General features: G+C 27.1%; 1 protein-coding gene across 1 annotated transcript; it reads left to right on the forward strand.

Annotated features, from left to right (window-relative positions):
• The first annotated feature begins 10,902 nt into the window (after positions 1-10,902).
• TMK1 (transmembrane kinase 1) lies at positions 10,903-14,860 on the forward strand. The gene is made up of 2 exons (XM_012231058.4): positions 10,903-13,360; positions 14,120-14,860. The coding sequence occupies exons 1-2, from the start codon at positions 11,035-11,037 to the stop codon at positions 14,647-14,649; spliced, it is 2,856 nt and encodes a 951-aa protein (XP_012086448.1). The 5' UTR covers positions 10,903-11,034; the 3' UTR covers positions 14,650-14,860.
• Positions 14,861-17,124: the final 2,264 nt, after the last annotated feature.

Consider the following 17,124-nt stretch of genomic DNA (forward strand, 5'->3'; position numbering starts at 1 on the left):
TGATAATCTAACATCAAAATTATGATAATTTTTTAATTTAAAAATAAGTTATAATATTATAATAATTTCAATTCTTTAATACATATTAATATGATAATTGAATGAATATTAATACCAATATTATGTAATTTTAATTGAGAAAGTTAAGTTAATATTATAATAATTATAACTATATATATTAATTATGATAATTGAATGATAATTAATATCAATATTTATATAACATCATAACTAATAATTAAATTTTATGTGGCACTATCAAAATCTAAGAATCCTATATGACATTATAATCCTATGTGTCATCATATTTAATCTTATGTGGCAAGAGTAAGAAAAGAACATTTATTTAATAAATGTCATATGTCAGCTTCTTGCGAAAAAATGATTGCTCTATATATAAATTGATTTGTTAACCAAACAAAAATGGAAAAAAAATATATATTTTTTTGGTATATTCTTCTAATTTTATTAATCAATACTGTGAATTTATTGCATGATCAGTATTAAATCAGTTCACAGGGAATAAAAATTATTAATTTTATGTACTTAAAAATCTAAACTGAATAACTAAGATTTATTAGTTTAATCTTATAAATGTAAATTTTTTTAATAAAAAATTTAATAACATAACAATTTCCAAAATAAAAAACTATTAAAATTCTTTTTTTTTTCTACCATGAGCTTCCACGTTTATATTTTCAATTCGGTTCAATTTAAATTTTATAATTTTCATCCAAAATCTTAAATCAACTTTTTGCTTTTATAAAATTTGTGTTTTTTTTTTAATTTAGAAATTTTAATTATAAATAATAACTTTTGTATATATATTAATTCAATTAAAAATATGAGATTGTAAAATTGATATTGTAAGCAATTACTCCATATTTGATTTCAACTAAAATTAAACATAATTAAACGGTTTCTTTATTATGTTTAAATTCATATAATAAATATACAAAATAATAATTTTAATTTTTAAATCAAATAATAATAATGATTTAAAATTTAATTTTTAAAAATTTTAAGCATAGAAAATTGAATAATTTTTATATAATATATTTTTAAATTAAATAATTATTTTTAAGATTAAGTAACTTTTTATTACGGTGTTTTTACATTGACCTGACATCTCATAGGAGCCACATATCATACTTAACTGTCACATCAACACCAATTGTCGTAATGCAGACGGGCTAGATTTGATATAAAAATAAATTAGCAAATATTGATTGATAAAATTAAAAGAATTGCTAAAATTTATATAAATGTCAAAGTTCTGGCGTTTTTGTCATTAAGCCTTAAGTTTTATATGCTTAAAAAAAACTATAAAAATCTTAATTAAATAACAGTGAATAACTATTTAGTCTTTAATACATTAATAAGGACTTTTATTTTAAAAACTAATTATATAATCATTCGGTTTTATTTCTATTTCACTACTTAATCCGTGGGTTAAATTTATTGTTAAATAAAAAGATTAAGTAATTTTATAGAGAAAAAAGAATAATATTTTAGTAAATAGTAATATTTTAGAAAAAAAGATTAACTAAATAGTAATTTATTTTTTTGAACATTTTTATTTATCATGTGAGGATAATAATAATATTTTAGTAGAACTAGAAATTAACGAAGTATTTAATTCATCTTATTTTAATACTTCATAATTTTTTTTTCTTAAGAATTAAGAAAGTGATCGAACCACCTTAATTTTAGAAAAAAAAAATAAGGATAATAGACTAATTTACACTTTAATTAATGCTCATTTAATTGAAATAAAGTTTAATGAAAATATTTATATACGGGCAATTTACAAAAAAATAATTAACGACACGTTGATTTTCTAAAAGTGTCGTCTCAATAGAAAAAAAAAAGTTTAAAACTATTAAATTTAATAGAACGAACGTGATGATAAATATATTTAAATATAGTCGATTGATTAAATAATACCACTTCTATTAAGTTTAGAATCTAAACTTTTGCTCGAGATATAATTGTTTATACATTGATAAGAAATGTATGGATTGGAAGTAGCTCAAACTACTCAAATCTCACAAGTGCATAAAAAGTAGATTATCAATCTCATTTATCCTCTTAAAAAAAGATTTGTTTTCAAATCCTCAAATAAAAAGATTTGTCTCTATTCTTTAATATAATTAACTATTTTGTTCTTATATTTTAAAAATTATACTATTTAATTCATGTAGTTTGGATCCATTAACCACTCAAATCTCAAATAATGGACATAAGAACAATTTCGTTTAATAGAAACGAACTACAATAATAAAATAGCGTAATTTTTAAAATACAAGGACAGCAGTGTATTATACCAAAATGGAGGGATAAAATAGTATCGTTTCCAAAATATAACAAACAACACTTTGTTTCGGTCATGGCAGTTACCGACAGTTTCACGTTGGCGCCGCTCGCTGTGCTTCCCGAGAAGCCGCTCGGCCTTTGCACCCATCGATCACACAAAACATAAGATTGGGCCATAGAAATGGTCCCTACCGCCACCACCATTATTCCAATTTTCATATTTTATCAAATTAACTTACATTTATATTCAATTGCCCAAAAGATAATCACAATTAGATTGTGGTACAGTTATTAATTTAAAAATAATCACTATTAATTTAAAAATTATATTAGACTAAGTCAAGTACTTAATAATAACTACAGTTATCCCATCACGATTTGAAAATTATTAACCAGGCTCTTTGTAATTTTTTCGTTTTTCAAACTAAAAAAAGTTAGCTTTTATATAAAAAATGAAATTGATATTAAAAAAAGTTATAAAAATACTTTCTAACAATTAAAGATATAGATTTTTCTTACTTTATATGGATTGTTGCTGACTAATTTAAAACCTTATGAAATAATATCTAATAAATTGTTGTGGATTTGTACATATTAATACATATCATTTATTTTTATAATTATACATAAAAATATAATAAAAATTAAAAATTAAAAATATGTGTAGTTATATATATAATTATTAATTATACATGATAAGTATATTTTATTTTTTAAATTGTAAAAATAATGTAATTATTCTTTATTTTACAAGTAAATTGCAATTTCATATGCTTTTAAAAAAAATCGACCATAGTGCTATTATATTGCAAAATCAAAAAGTAAATCAGGTGAAGCATTGTTTTGCAAACCGAACTGAACTGATTGATTTGATAGATTTAATTAGAAACTAAATTGCGGTTGATCCGGATTGGACGACAAAATCAACGGTTTTAAAAACCGATATATTGGTGAAATCCAAATAAAAATCTATGAATTGCACAAATAATTAGTATGATTTGATTCAAATTCTGAGTTTTGCTCAAAATATGGGCCTCTTAGAAGTTAGGGCTACTAACTTTTAAGTTTTGGATCTCTTTATTTTTAAGCCCTAAGTCTTTATTTGTTAATCAAAACAACTAAATTGCCAAACTTTATATCCAAATGTAAAAAATAATATTATATGTTGTGATAATCAATTAATTTTTTATTAAATTGTCATATTTTATTATTTTATTTAAATTATTTATTAATCTTTTTTATTCTTTTTAAAAAGTCAAATTTGATAAGTTTTTATTTGATATTAATATTTTTTTGTTAACCTATATTTTCAATTGTATTTAATAAATATGTTTGAAGATATTATATATATAAAAATTGGATTCTTCTAATCCCAACTTGCGTCTCGAGGAGATAATCCAATTGGGTCTGTCCTCAGCTTGGTACAAATTTAATGTTGATGGATCTTCTCTAGAGAAGCCGGGTGCAGCAGCTGTGGCCTGTGGGGGATGTTTTAAGAAACAGTATCGGTCAAGTGATTTGTATTTTCTATCAGTCAGTAGGGGTACAAGACTCTAACGAGGCTGAACTCCTTGCTATCTTTACAACAGATGAAATGTTTTGTAATTCAGATTTTAAAACATTTTCATTGATCGTGGAATCTGACTCTAAAAATGTTTTATATTGAATAATTTAGAAAAATAAGAGGCCATGGAAGTGGTGGGAAAAAGTTCAAGTTCCAACAAATCATTTCGCACAAATCATTTCGCAGATTAATATAATACAATTTATTCATGTTGAAAGAAGTAAAAATCATTTTGCATACATAGGTGAAGAAAGATATTGATGCTGAATTTCCGTTTGTGGCATGGTTTTAATTGACACGATGTTCGGGCTTATGTTGATTTTTACTTTATTTTTGCTCTCTTTTAGTTTTCCTCTCTTATCTTAAGAGAGGTTATATAGTTTTCTCTATGTATAGATTTTTCTTATCAATTCTGAGTATTAGGTTCTTTGGGTGTATTAGGAAAGCCTATTGGTTTGGGTTTAATTTCGCTCGGTTTTGGTAAGTTTTTTTCTTTTTTTTTTTATTAATCTAATAAAACTGATGATTGCTGACCATATATATATATATATATATATATATAAATTCAGTTGAATGTATTGAATTTGGTTGACGCCTCTAATTCAACGAATTCTTATATTAATCTGTTCATTGACTGGTCTAATTTTTATTGGGCCAAAACACCTTGGGTTGACTTAATGTGGTATTTTTATTGGGCCTCTTTGATGGCCCACTTGTAGCCCACTTTGGAAAGAAACAATAACATGAAGGTTCACTTAATGGGCCTTTTCGTGCATATGATGTGATGTGTGATTTTAAATCCCAGGGGCGATTAATTGCTTCTTTTAATATCTAATAACTAAAACATCTATTAATGATGCTCTCAAAATTTTTTGATAGCACTTTGATTTAGTGAGTTTTTTCCTTTTTCTTTTTTGAATGAATTCATTCAGTGAGGTTTTTAGCAAAATTTAGTTGTATGAGCTGGACTTCATGTAGTGTTGGGGTCTTGTGTTTGGATTTAATATGTAATTTGAAAGGGTGCATTGACACAAAAAAAAAAAAAAAAAAAAAAACTAAAGATTAATGAATTTTAGAATAATTATTATATACATGTAGACGTGTAATTTGATATTTTTAAAAATTAAATAAATATTTTTATGACTAAATATATAATATGGATTATTTTTAAAAAATTAAATGAATTTAAGATAAAATTGATTAGTTAAACTACGAAGTAGAAGTAATAAGGTATAATTTGTATAGTTTAATTTATATAATTTGATATTATATAAGGTAGAGGTTTATAAGTCAAGCATTGAAGTTATATAATTTAATTTTTTAATTAAAAATATTATATTAAAAAATAATGAGATGTCATATATATATAATTTAAATTACATGTATATGATAAGTGTTTTAGAATAAGAAAATAAAAAATTATAATTATTTATTAAAATTTTAAATAATTTATTTTGAATAAATAAATTTAAAGTATTAAATAATTATTTATCTTTGAATTTTTATGTTTTATAGAATTATAGTTATGTTGAAAATAACATTTTTTTTTTAATTTACACAATTAAATAGTTTTTTATATTTTAATAATAAAAGAATAAATCCTCTACTTTTTGATAACCCATTCATTCTATAGATAATAAGTCATTTGATCAATTTCAAATTTAATAATCAAGTCTAACTAGTTTAAATCTAATGGTGAAGAAAAAGTTCTGTATCGATACAGAAATTTTTAAGTCTATAATCCTTTCCATATATGCAATCGGTTTTTCCTTTTACACCTCTTGGTAAACTTTTTCACCTTTTTCAAAATTACCCACAAATAATTTTATTTTATCAATCTCATATTATGTCTGGGAAGACGATAATTTATAGAAAATTAATAATTATTAAAAGTCATATAGTTTTAAGTTTGGTATTAATTTAATTAAAATATACTCATAATCAACAAATGTCTTTATCATTTATATCATAATTTATTAAAGTTTAAATGTTATTATTTTTTATAAATATAGATAATTAAGAGAATAGATAAAATAAATTCATTAGTGATTTATATCATATTTGAAATTATTTCTCTACAAGAATTCAATTGAGAGGAACGGACCGGTATATATATATTGACAATTAAAATATTTTAAAATTTAATTTTTCTCACTTAAATTTGATATGTAATTTTTTTCAAAAATGTTTATATTTTGCCTCTCAATTTTTTTTTTTTTTTAAATTTTTACTTTGTTCAGCTCGTAAATAGCATTGAAGTCCTATAAACAAAAATTTAATAAGAAACTTGAAGATATTGACCATAAAATGTCAATATAGGAGTAGGACAAATATTGAAATATAAAAGTAGTTAGTTAGTTAGTTAGTTAGAGGTTGAGATGTAACTTTCCCCTGTTTGTGTATATGAAGGCAATTTCAATTGAAAGTACCTTTCTCTGCAAACACTCCTCTAAATCAAATCTCATAAATAGGACACCTCACCTTTCAATAAAGTTGCTTCATAGGACATTTTACCTATGAATAAATTTTAATTAATATGTAATTTTATTATAGATATTTTATCAATATTCATAGATTAATGTATCTATATGTATTATCTAATATTAATATAAATATTGGATGTGAACCTTTATAAAAAAATAAAATTTAATTGGACATATTTGAAATTATTTAGAGTCTAAACTCTAAAGGTGAACATTTTATAAGTATAAAACTCATAGCATGAGCCTCGCACGTGATAAGTTAATGTTTGATAAGAGGGTTCACTGTATTAGTTTTAACACGGTTATTTTTAGATGACAATCATAAGAAATTCATAATTGTTGTGTTGATTGTTAAAAAGTATAGTATATTATAATCATTTATATTATGTAATTATATATACTCTCTCCACCCCATTTTATTTGCTTGTTATTTATTTTTTGAATGTCCTAAAATATTTGTAAGGTTTCTAAATTTAGATATGTAAACAATTTTTTTCCATAATAACATTATGATCTTTCGTTAAATGAAAAACTTTTATTAATATCTTCAACGAGAGTTGACTAAATTCTTAATATGCGTATTCTATCAAATCATGCAAATAAAATGGGATGGAGTGAGTATTTAAAAATTTAAAAAATTATCAAATAGGGGATGACTATCCCTATTGTATAAGTACATTGTTATTTCAACTCATTAAACCTCTTAATGAATAAAAAATTTTAAAAATCTATTTTTTTATTCAATTTCTATATTTTTTTCCTTCAATTTTTTTAAACCACTTCTATATTGTCACTCATCCAAAGTGTAATATAAGGTTGAATGAGTTAAGGATCTGTTTAGTAAAATTAATTATTTTTGTAATTGTTAGTTATTTTATTAGTTATCAGTTATTTAATTAGTGTTTCATTAAATGTAAAAATAAAAAAATGTTCTATAATATATTGCCTCAAACTCTAACCATTTGTATAGACGCTACATTACTAAACAATATAAATAATAGAGAGTGTTTTTTTTTTTTTTAATTCAAAAAAAAGACTAAGTGTGTTAGTTACTAACTCTCTCCTTATAAGTCCATGACAGTAGAGCCTGACTTAAGGAGCGAACCTTGATCAAATAGGCGGATGATCAACATCTTTATCATCAAGCCACGACCTTTGATAGTATGTGTGTGTATATATATATATATATAGTGTTTTGATCTTAGTAAAAATGTTAAACGCTATATGAAAAGCTATTACCAAATATGGCTTAAGTCGAGTCAAGTATTATTGGGTTAGACTTTAACTCTTTAAAAGTATATAGAAACTCGAACTGAAAAAATTAAACTTTAGCTCAATACATTTATAATTTTTAGTCTATTAAATGAGTTTGATAAGTAGATTCGAATTGCAGATAATTATTAGCAGTTGACTCATGTATTCCTAATGTAATGTTATATTGAATGCATTAATTATGAAAGTAAAGATCAAATGCCCACATCAATAAAAGATTCAATGCAAGTAGGAATGACATTAAAACTTAATTCTACGGAAATTCCTTCATTTCAATAAAAAATTATTTTTATTAAATTTATCTATCAATGAGCTTATAAAACGGATCAAACAAATTAATTCTATTACTACTATTCAAAGAGTAAGTATTACAATCAATAAGCTGTTAGTTGTGTTGGTAAATGACCTGAACTCCATTTTCGTAAGAGTGAAAATACAAATTCGATTTCGGAAAAACACACTATAGTGCGAGGGACATTACACGTTATGATTAAAAATAATAATAATAAGTAGGGCAAGTTTGTGATTTTTCTAGCCAACACGTGAACGCTCAAGGACACATTTTTCAAGTTAAGAGTCTAACCTACTTTCGAAAATTTTTACTTGACATTGTTTCAGACAAATTTATATAGTTTGGAATGAACATTCGCTTTGGCCAAATTCACTAGATCGATTAAATTGCACATATAAGTCAATTTGTTTTGATTCGGTCAACAAAATAGTAATTTTGAATGTTGGATGAATAGTGTGGTCTGAAGTAAATTTAACTAAATTACTCTGATTAGCCGAAGCTAAAAACACTGTCATTTTAGTTAGTAAAGAGTTGAAATAATCATTAGTTTATGTTAATTAATTTGGCTATTTTGATTTTTCAATTCAATTCAGTTTCTATTTTTTTTTTCAGCTTGGTTAATGCAAAAGTTAAATTGACTAAATTGGTTCGGTCAAATTTAGTTATATTTTTATTCAATTTAGTTCGATTAATTCTCTATTCAGTTTGATTAATTCGATTCAATTAAAAATTTTACTAAAACCGATTAAATGCTCACCCCTATATATAGTAGAAGAAGACAAGAAACTAATTCATGGATCCCATAAAAAAGGTTTTATCGAAAATAAAAAATGAGAAGAGGAAAAAAATATAAAAGCTAAATAAATATATAAGTTTTAGGTTCAAAATTTCAATGTATAGTTGTTTTAGTTGGGTTATTGTAAAACTTATCAATTATCATTATTATATATTAAATATTAAATTGAAAAATTGGCCAATAAAAAAAAGGAAAAAAAAATTAAAATTCACTTAATAACTAATTAAAAGAACCTATAAAAATTAGGAAAAATAATTAAAACTCAATGGAGGAAACCTAAGTTATTACCAAGCTAATTTATTCTGTTATTAAATCATAATAAGAACTATAATTATTGAAAAAAAAACAAATACAAAATTCACTTAATTTACAATTTAAATTATTGCAAAAGGATAGAAAGTTGTCTTAATAAAGATCACTTATTAAAAATTTATCCAGTTATCTAATTATCTAGTTATTAAAATTTATCTCCATATTTGGAGTTTTTTATTTACATATGTAGTCAAAATCATCTTCAAGCGAAAAAATTTAATATTATCTTTTTTAATTTTAATTTTATTATTTAAAAAATATAAATATTTTTTTTTGTTAAAACACCAACGAACTCTCTATTAATTATAATATAAGAAATTGAGTATTGTACTATTTGATATTATTATTATTAATGAATTATATTCTTAAAAAAAAAAAAATACTCAAAAGAAACCGTTCTACACAAACATATGGAACACTTTTCTTGGCATAGTTTTATATGGATGCACAAATATTGATTGCCTTTGATAAATACTATAATTGGATTTAACCCTTTGTTTGGAAATTAACAAAAATGATAGAATTTATTTTAATATTAAATTTTATAAGATTTAATCTATGAAAAAAAGTGAATATCTCTTTTCATATCAAATATAAAAATATGAAATTTTAAAATTGAGATAAGCATTCTCTTTAAAAGTACGAAATTCCAATATTAATTAAAAATTAAAACCAAATCTTCATTTTGATTCTACCAAATCCAATATTTTTACGTTAATTAGAGTTATTAAAATTATTTTATGCCGATATTTAAAGTTTCATTTTTTAAATTAAATTGTTCTTAAAATTGGATTGAATTTTTTTTATTTAAAAGACTTAGAATGTACTTTTTAGATGTCTTCTCTTCATATTTTGTTATTAATTGGGAAAAAAAAAATTCAGTCCTATGTTTGTATATACTCTAAATTCAATATTCAAATCCTTTCAAAAAAAAAAAAAAAAAAAAAAAATTCAATAGTCAAATAGTTATCGGTCCAACTTAAGTGGAATCGTTAAATATAATCATTATTCAATTCTTATTTACTATTATTAATTAAATGCGATTTAACTGTGCTTTTTACTTTCTATAAAAATATAAGGAGAAAAAGATATTCTACGAAAGTCTTTTAATTGCAAGAACTTTCACTTTTACGGTGTAACTTACAATTATTCTGCATTATATTTATATAAATCACAAGAGCGTAGAATCTGAGTTTAAATCTTTTCTATAATAAATGTTTTTACCCTTATTATATAGTCAATAATATTATTTTGATTTATGTTTACATAAATATGAGAGCAGGAATGCAAAAAAATATCTGGTAGATGATAAAAAAATTTAGTTTAGATTTTGTAGGAGAAAGTAATGTGGATATGATAAACCATATGACACCTAATTCTGACTTTGAAGCTTTACGACATCAAAGGAAACTTACAAAATTAAAATTAATTTATAAAAAAAAATTACAAATTTAAAATTAAGATAACTAACCCAAATCTTAAACTTAGTATTTTTTTTATTTTTTATGTTTTTGGGTCAAATAGAACCAACCCAACCATGTGCAGAGTCCTTGTCACATACTCTGCCTCCTCTTACCTTGTGCCACCTCATGAGAACCAAAAATCTTCCTTTCTGTTGAAACTTGAAATGTAGAAACAGAAAGGAAAAAAAAAATTACACACACAGCCCATACACATGCAAACAAATGCAAAAGCAAAGTGCAAAGATAACACAATCCAGACAAAAACAATGGCCAAGTTGGAGAGACCCTAAAAAGGAATCCCAAAAACCTGCCAATCCCATTTGACAGCCTTTTGATTCTTCCCACCTTATATGTGGGTCCCACCCCCATGTGCATGTCCATCAATTACAACACCTCTCTTCTCTTCTTCTCTCTTCTAGTTCTATCTTTCTTTCCCTCTCTGCTAAACATAATTAACCTTTTCTTCCTTTTTTTCTTTCTCTATGCATTGTTACCTGTTCTTGAAAACTTGAACCCATCAGTTCCATTGCATAACAATGGAGAAGAAAAGAAGCCATTTCAGTTTTAACATTTTTCTACTCTTTTTTCTTTCTGGGTTTTCTTCCATGTTTCATTTTGTCAATTCTCAAGCAAACCCAAGTCAAGATGCTGCAGTTATGTTTTCTCTCAAGAAAAGTCTTAATGTACCTGATTCTCTTGGATGGTCAGACCCGGATCCCTGCAATTGGAACCGTGTCACTTGTACTGAAAAACGGGTTACCCGGATCCAAATTGGTCGACAAGGTCTTCAAGGTACACTTCCTTCAAATCTTCAAAACCTTACTCAGCTAGTACGCTTAGAGGTTCAGTGGAACAATATTTCGGGTCCTGTTCCTAGTTTAAGCGGCTTAAGCTCACTACAAGTTGTAATGTTATCTGGAAACCAGTTTACTTCTATTCCTAGTGATTTTTTCACTGGTTTGTCTTCTCTGCAAGGTCTAGAGATTGACAATAATCCATTTTCTACTTGGGTAATTCCTGAAAGTATTAGAAATGCTTCTGCTTTGCAAAATTTTTCCGCAAATTCTGCTAACATATCTGGGTCCATTCCCCAATTTTTTGGTGATTTTCCGGGTCTAACCATTCTTCATTTGGCCTTCAACGAGCTTGAAGGCGGGTTGCCTGCTAGCTTTTCCGGGTCACAAATCCAGTCTTTATGGCTTAATGGGCAGACAAGTAGAAACAAACTTACTGGTACTATTGATGTTATACAGAACATGACTTTGTTGAAGGATATTTGGTTGCATTCCAATGGGTTTTCGGGTCCATTACCGGATTTTTCGGGTTTGAAAGATTTGCAGGTTTTGAGTATCAGAGATAATTCATTTACAGGTCCTGTTCCTTTGTCTTTAGTGAATCTTGAGTCTTTAACTGTTGTTAATTTGACAAATAATCTATTTCAAGGACGAATGCCTGTGTTTAAGAGTTCAGTAGCGGTTGATATGAGTAAGGATTCAAATAGTTTTTGTTTGCCAAGTCCTGATGATTGTGATTCCAGGGTCAACACATTGCTTAAGATTGTCGAATCTATGGGTTACCGGCAAAGATTTGCTGAGAATTGGAAGGGAAATGATCCTTGTGCAGATTGGGTTGGAATTACTTGTATTCAAGGGAACATTACCGTTGTAAACTTTCAGCATATGGGTCTTACAGGAACAATTTCGCCTGCTTTTGCTTCGCTCACGTCATTGCAAAGATTGTTTCTTGATAATAACAATCTCACTGGTTCCATCCCACAAGAGCTTACTAGTTTGACTGCACTTAAGGAACTTGATTTGTCAAACAATCAACTTTCTGGGAAAATTCCAGTTTTTAAGAATAATGTGATTTTGAATACTAATGGTAATCCAAATATAGGGAAGGAAGTTGATACTTCTATCTTGCCAGGTTCACCATCAGGCGCTCCAGTAACGAATACTAGTTCGGGAAGTAGTGGTGGTTCTGGAAATGGTGGCAAGAAATCTTCTACTTTGGTTGGAGTAGTTGCGGTCTCTGTTATTGGTGGTGTATTTGTTATATTCTTGATTGGTTGCTTGATTTTCTGCCTATATAAAAAGAAACAAAAGCGGTTTAGCAGAGTGCAGAGTCCAAATGCAATGGTTATCCATCCTCGCCATTCAGGATCTGATAATGAGAGTGTAAAGATAACAGTTGCTGGTTCAAGTGTTAGTGTTGGCGCTATTAGTGAGACCCATACTATTCCTGCAAGTGAGCAAGGTGACATTCAAATGGTCGAGGCAGGGAACATGGTCATCTCTATTCAAGTCTTAAGAAATGTTACAAACAATTTCAGTGAGGAAAACATATTGGGAAGCGGAGGTTTTGGTGTAGTCTACAAAGGTGAGTTGCATGATGGTACAAAGATTGCTGTGAAGAGAATGGAGTCTGGAGTTATAAGTGGCAAGGGACTTGCTGAGTTTAAGTCCGAGATAGCTATTTTGAATAAGGTTAGGCACCGGCATCTTGTTGCACTTCTTGGATACTGCTTAGATGGTAATGAGAAGCTTCTTGTATATGAATTTATGCCACAAGGAACACTAAGCATGCATCTTTTCAACTGGGCAAATGAAGGACTAAAGCCCCTAGAATGGACAAGGAGGTTGACTATAGCTTTGGATGTGGCAAGGGGTGTTGAGTATCTTCATGGTTTAGCACATCAAAGTTTTATCCATAGGGACTTGAAACCCTCAAATATTCTTCTTGGAGATGATATGAGAGCTAAGGTTGCAGATTTTGGCCTTGTGCGCCTTGCACCAGAGGGTAAAGCCTCAATTGAAACTAGAATTGCTGGAACTTTTGGATACTTGGCACCAGAATATGCAGGTAATTTTCTTTCTAGTTGCTTAGTTAATGCTTAAATTTTATAATGCTGAGATGCTTATTCAAATATAAAATCTGCATGGTCATTTCCAGCTTGATGCCAATTTCGTCCGAGTTTATTCTTATTTGAATTCTTCACTATTTTTCTGAAAATAGCCAGCTAGATTCATTATTTGTTTCAGATTCATTTTCTTCTTTGGTTTGCAATTATCTTTGAATACTTTATGACTGTTAATATTAGTGAGTTCTTTTAATTACTTCTCAATTGAAGGTATTGTTAGTGCTATTTTGAAGGAATTAATCAGTATTCATATCTAGGCAACAACATTTAACATGATGCTTTACCTTCTGGTTAAGACTATTGGATTAGTTTGGGTTCAAAGGTCCAATTCTAACAAATTATCAAAGAGACAAATGGTTTTTAGAGGCTAAAACGTTGTTTATATGATTTTGGTTATAGTTGTTTAATTTTCTCTTTTATTGAAATTGTTGAGTAGTCTAACATTTTCTAATTACATAAAACAGAAGCATGACTGAATCTTAGCTGTTCAACAGTAGGATCATTTTCAGTTTAAAAAAGAGAAAAAGTAAAAGTTACCGTTTGCATTTAGGTTGTGCTTCAACTCAAAAGATCTTTGATTATCTACTCCTTTATTTACAGAAAAATTTTGGGCACATAAGTTATCTTTCTGATATTTTTCTCTCAACTCATATTAGACGATATCTTCTGACATTAAACTCTTATTTGTGATTTTATTGTAGTTACTGGCCGGGTGACGACTAAAGTGGACGTTTTCAGTTTTGGGGTGATACTAATGGAGCTTATAACAGGCAGAAAAGCACTCGACGATAGTCAGCCTGAGGAGAGCATGCATCTTGTAACTTGGTTCCGAAGAATTCACCTTAACAAAGACACCTTCCGCAAGGCCATTGACCCAACGATTGATCTTAATGAAGAAACACTCGCCAGTGTCAGCACCGTAGCAGAGTTGGCAGGTCACTGCTGCGCAAGAGAGCCGTATCAAAGGCCTGACATGGGGCACGCAGTCAACGTCCTATCTTCCCTAGTAGAGCTCTGGAAACCAGCTGATCAAAATCCAGAAGACATATATGGCATTGATCTTGAAATGTCCTTGCCACAAGTACTTCAGAAATGGCAAGCTTATGAAGGTAGAAGTGACATGGAATCTTCGTCTGCTTCGTTACTCCCGAGCTTAGACAATACTCAGACCAGTATACCCACTCGTCCTTACGGGTTTGCAGAGTCATTTACATCAGCGGACGGACGATGAATATGGTAGTTGTAAATTATGGTGGTTGTGTTCTCTATGTTCATTCTATTTACTTCGTGTTTTCTCTGAAAACTTTCCCTGACTCCTAGTTCTTGGTTTTAGCTATTTTTTCTTGATTATTGTTATTGGAAGTGTAGTTTGATTGTTCTTCGATCTTCACACGTTTAGAAAGGTTTTGCAAATGCAATGAAATGAGTTTCATTTGGATGTATAGTTGCATCTGAAATTAGTCCATATTAAAATTATTGCGGTTTCCCATTTCCCATCTCAATATGAGCATTTGCAATCTTTATTTTGTTCTGCAAAATTGGAATTTGTCTTTCTTCATGTTTCTTAATAATCCCTTTCCTGATATATGAATAATAAATAAATAAATAAAATTTCTGGGTAGGACCATTTTAGGTTCTGTCATGACAAGAGATGGTCCTCGCCAATAATATCTTTGAACTTATCTCATAAAAGTTCATTAATTGTCTTCCTGTTCTCTATTGTTAAAGATTTATTATGAAATTACAATTATTTTTTCATTATTTTCAATTTTAATTATAAAATGATGTTTGAAATCTTTTGAGTAAAGCTAAAATTGTAGTTGGCAACTACTGTATACCATAAGTAGATTGAGAGAATAATTTCTCAATTTTATTTATCCTTTTGCCTTTAATGACAATTATGTCCTCAAAAAAGAAAAGCAATTGCAATGATACCAAAATTTTCTAAACACATGGATGTTTAAAGTAGAATTTTCCTAAAATTATATAGATTTCACTTGATGGTCTTTTTGGGAATATCTCTCTGTGTTTGTAATTTTTCTTTTCTTGAGAGGTTTGGTGGTGGGGATGGAACGTATAATTATTGATATTGGAATATATGATGAGCTTAGTAAGGAATGAGAACATACATAAAATCATCTTTGTGATCTTCACACACCAATTTGAGATATGTATAACCTAAATATTTATCTATTAATTTATTTATTTATTACGAAAAGAATTGTTAATCTTTATGTTCGTCCTTTCTAAGTTCAGTTAATAATTGATTTCCATCTAAAAAGAAAATTATCCCTTTTTATTATTGTTCATTTTTTTTATATCTTTATTTATATTTAGGGAAAAAATAAAATTGTCCTTAAGTTATAGTTAAATTAACTAACTATGAGGTTAGTTAGTCATTTCATTCAAAATAGAGGGACCACATTGTTAATAACACGGAGGACCAATTTCTCGGTCGATTAATAGTTAAAAAAAAGTTATTTTGAATTAAAGGATTAATGTGTTAACGAAATCATGAGTTAAAGATCTCACAGTTAATTTTTAAAAATATAGATCTTCATATATTAATTTGATTATAACGTAGTGACAAATTTTTTTTTTCTTTCATATTTATTATTGCTATTAGATTTATTGAGTATGTAATTCTCACCTGTGGGATCAAGCAAGAAAACAAAAAAGTTTTGTGACAACACTTTGTGAGTGTAGCAATTTCATTATTAAGAGAGAATGGATAGAAAGTTATATGAAAACTAAATGGCAGGATAAAGAGGTGGTGCTTTGTCTTTACCAACAAAAATAGTTTTGTCCAATCAAAATGTTCTGTAAAGGCTAATGACAGAGCAACTTGGAATTTTCTTTTTATTTCATTTCCCTTTCAATAATTTAACATAACAACTTGCAAATGTCCAAAATTATTTAATGTCTCTCTTTCTCACTAAATGATTTAATAATTTATTTTTCAAAATTAGTGTACTCTATAAATTTGATCCTTTTCCAAGAAAAATACTAAGCTAAATGTTTTTTACCTTAAAATTGAGTAGGATGAATGGGAGAGGGAAGAGGCTGGAAGTGGCCATGCATCAATAATATACTAGTAGGGAAAGATTCTAATAATTGTTAAGTAGCTTGGTTATTTTGGTCCAAGGGATGTGGGCTCAGGCCTTAATGCAATAAATTATTACTCCACAAGACAATAATTTTCTTTTCCTTTTTATTTTTTATTTCAATATAACATTATAATATATATACTTATTTAATAAAGAAATAAATTATAAACATAATCTATATAGATATATAAAAACAGATCAATTTGTATTATATGGAAGCCAGTGTAAGAAGATAAATCGTTTTATATTTTTAGATTATGTCTTTATCATGATCATATCTATTAGTTATATCCCATCAAGATAATACATTAAATTAAATTAAAATACAAATAACTCAAGCCATAAAATAAAAAATACCTAATTTTTTTTTTTTATTTTAATGATTACCTTGGTGTATGGGATAGTCTTATATATCAGGACCTAAGTTGCACAGACACGGTATACAAGATATGAAACGTATGATACATATGATAATAAATATACAATCATTTATAAAAAATAAAAAATAAAAAATAAAAAATGAATTTTTTTATTTTAATATAATTAGTTTAAATTAAAATACATATAACCCAAATTATAAAATAAAAAATATTTAATTT

Source organism: Jatropha curcas, chromosome 4 (assembly GCF_041381405.1).
Source record: "Jatropha curcas cultivar XTBG-Jc1 chromosome 4, XTBG_Jcur_1.0, whole genome shotgun sequence".
NCBI classification, from domain to species: domain Eukaryota; kingdom Viridiplantae; phylum Streptophyta; class Magnoliopsida; order Malpighiales; family Euphorbiaceae; genus Jatropha; species Jatropha curcas.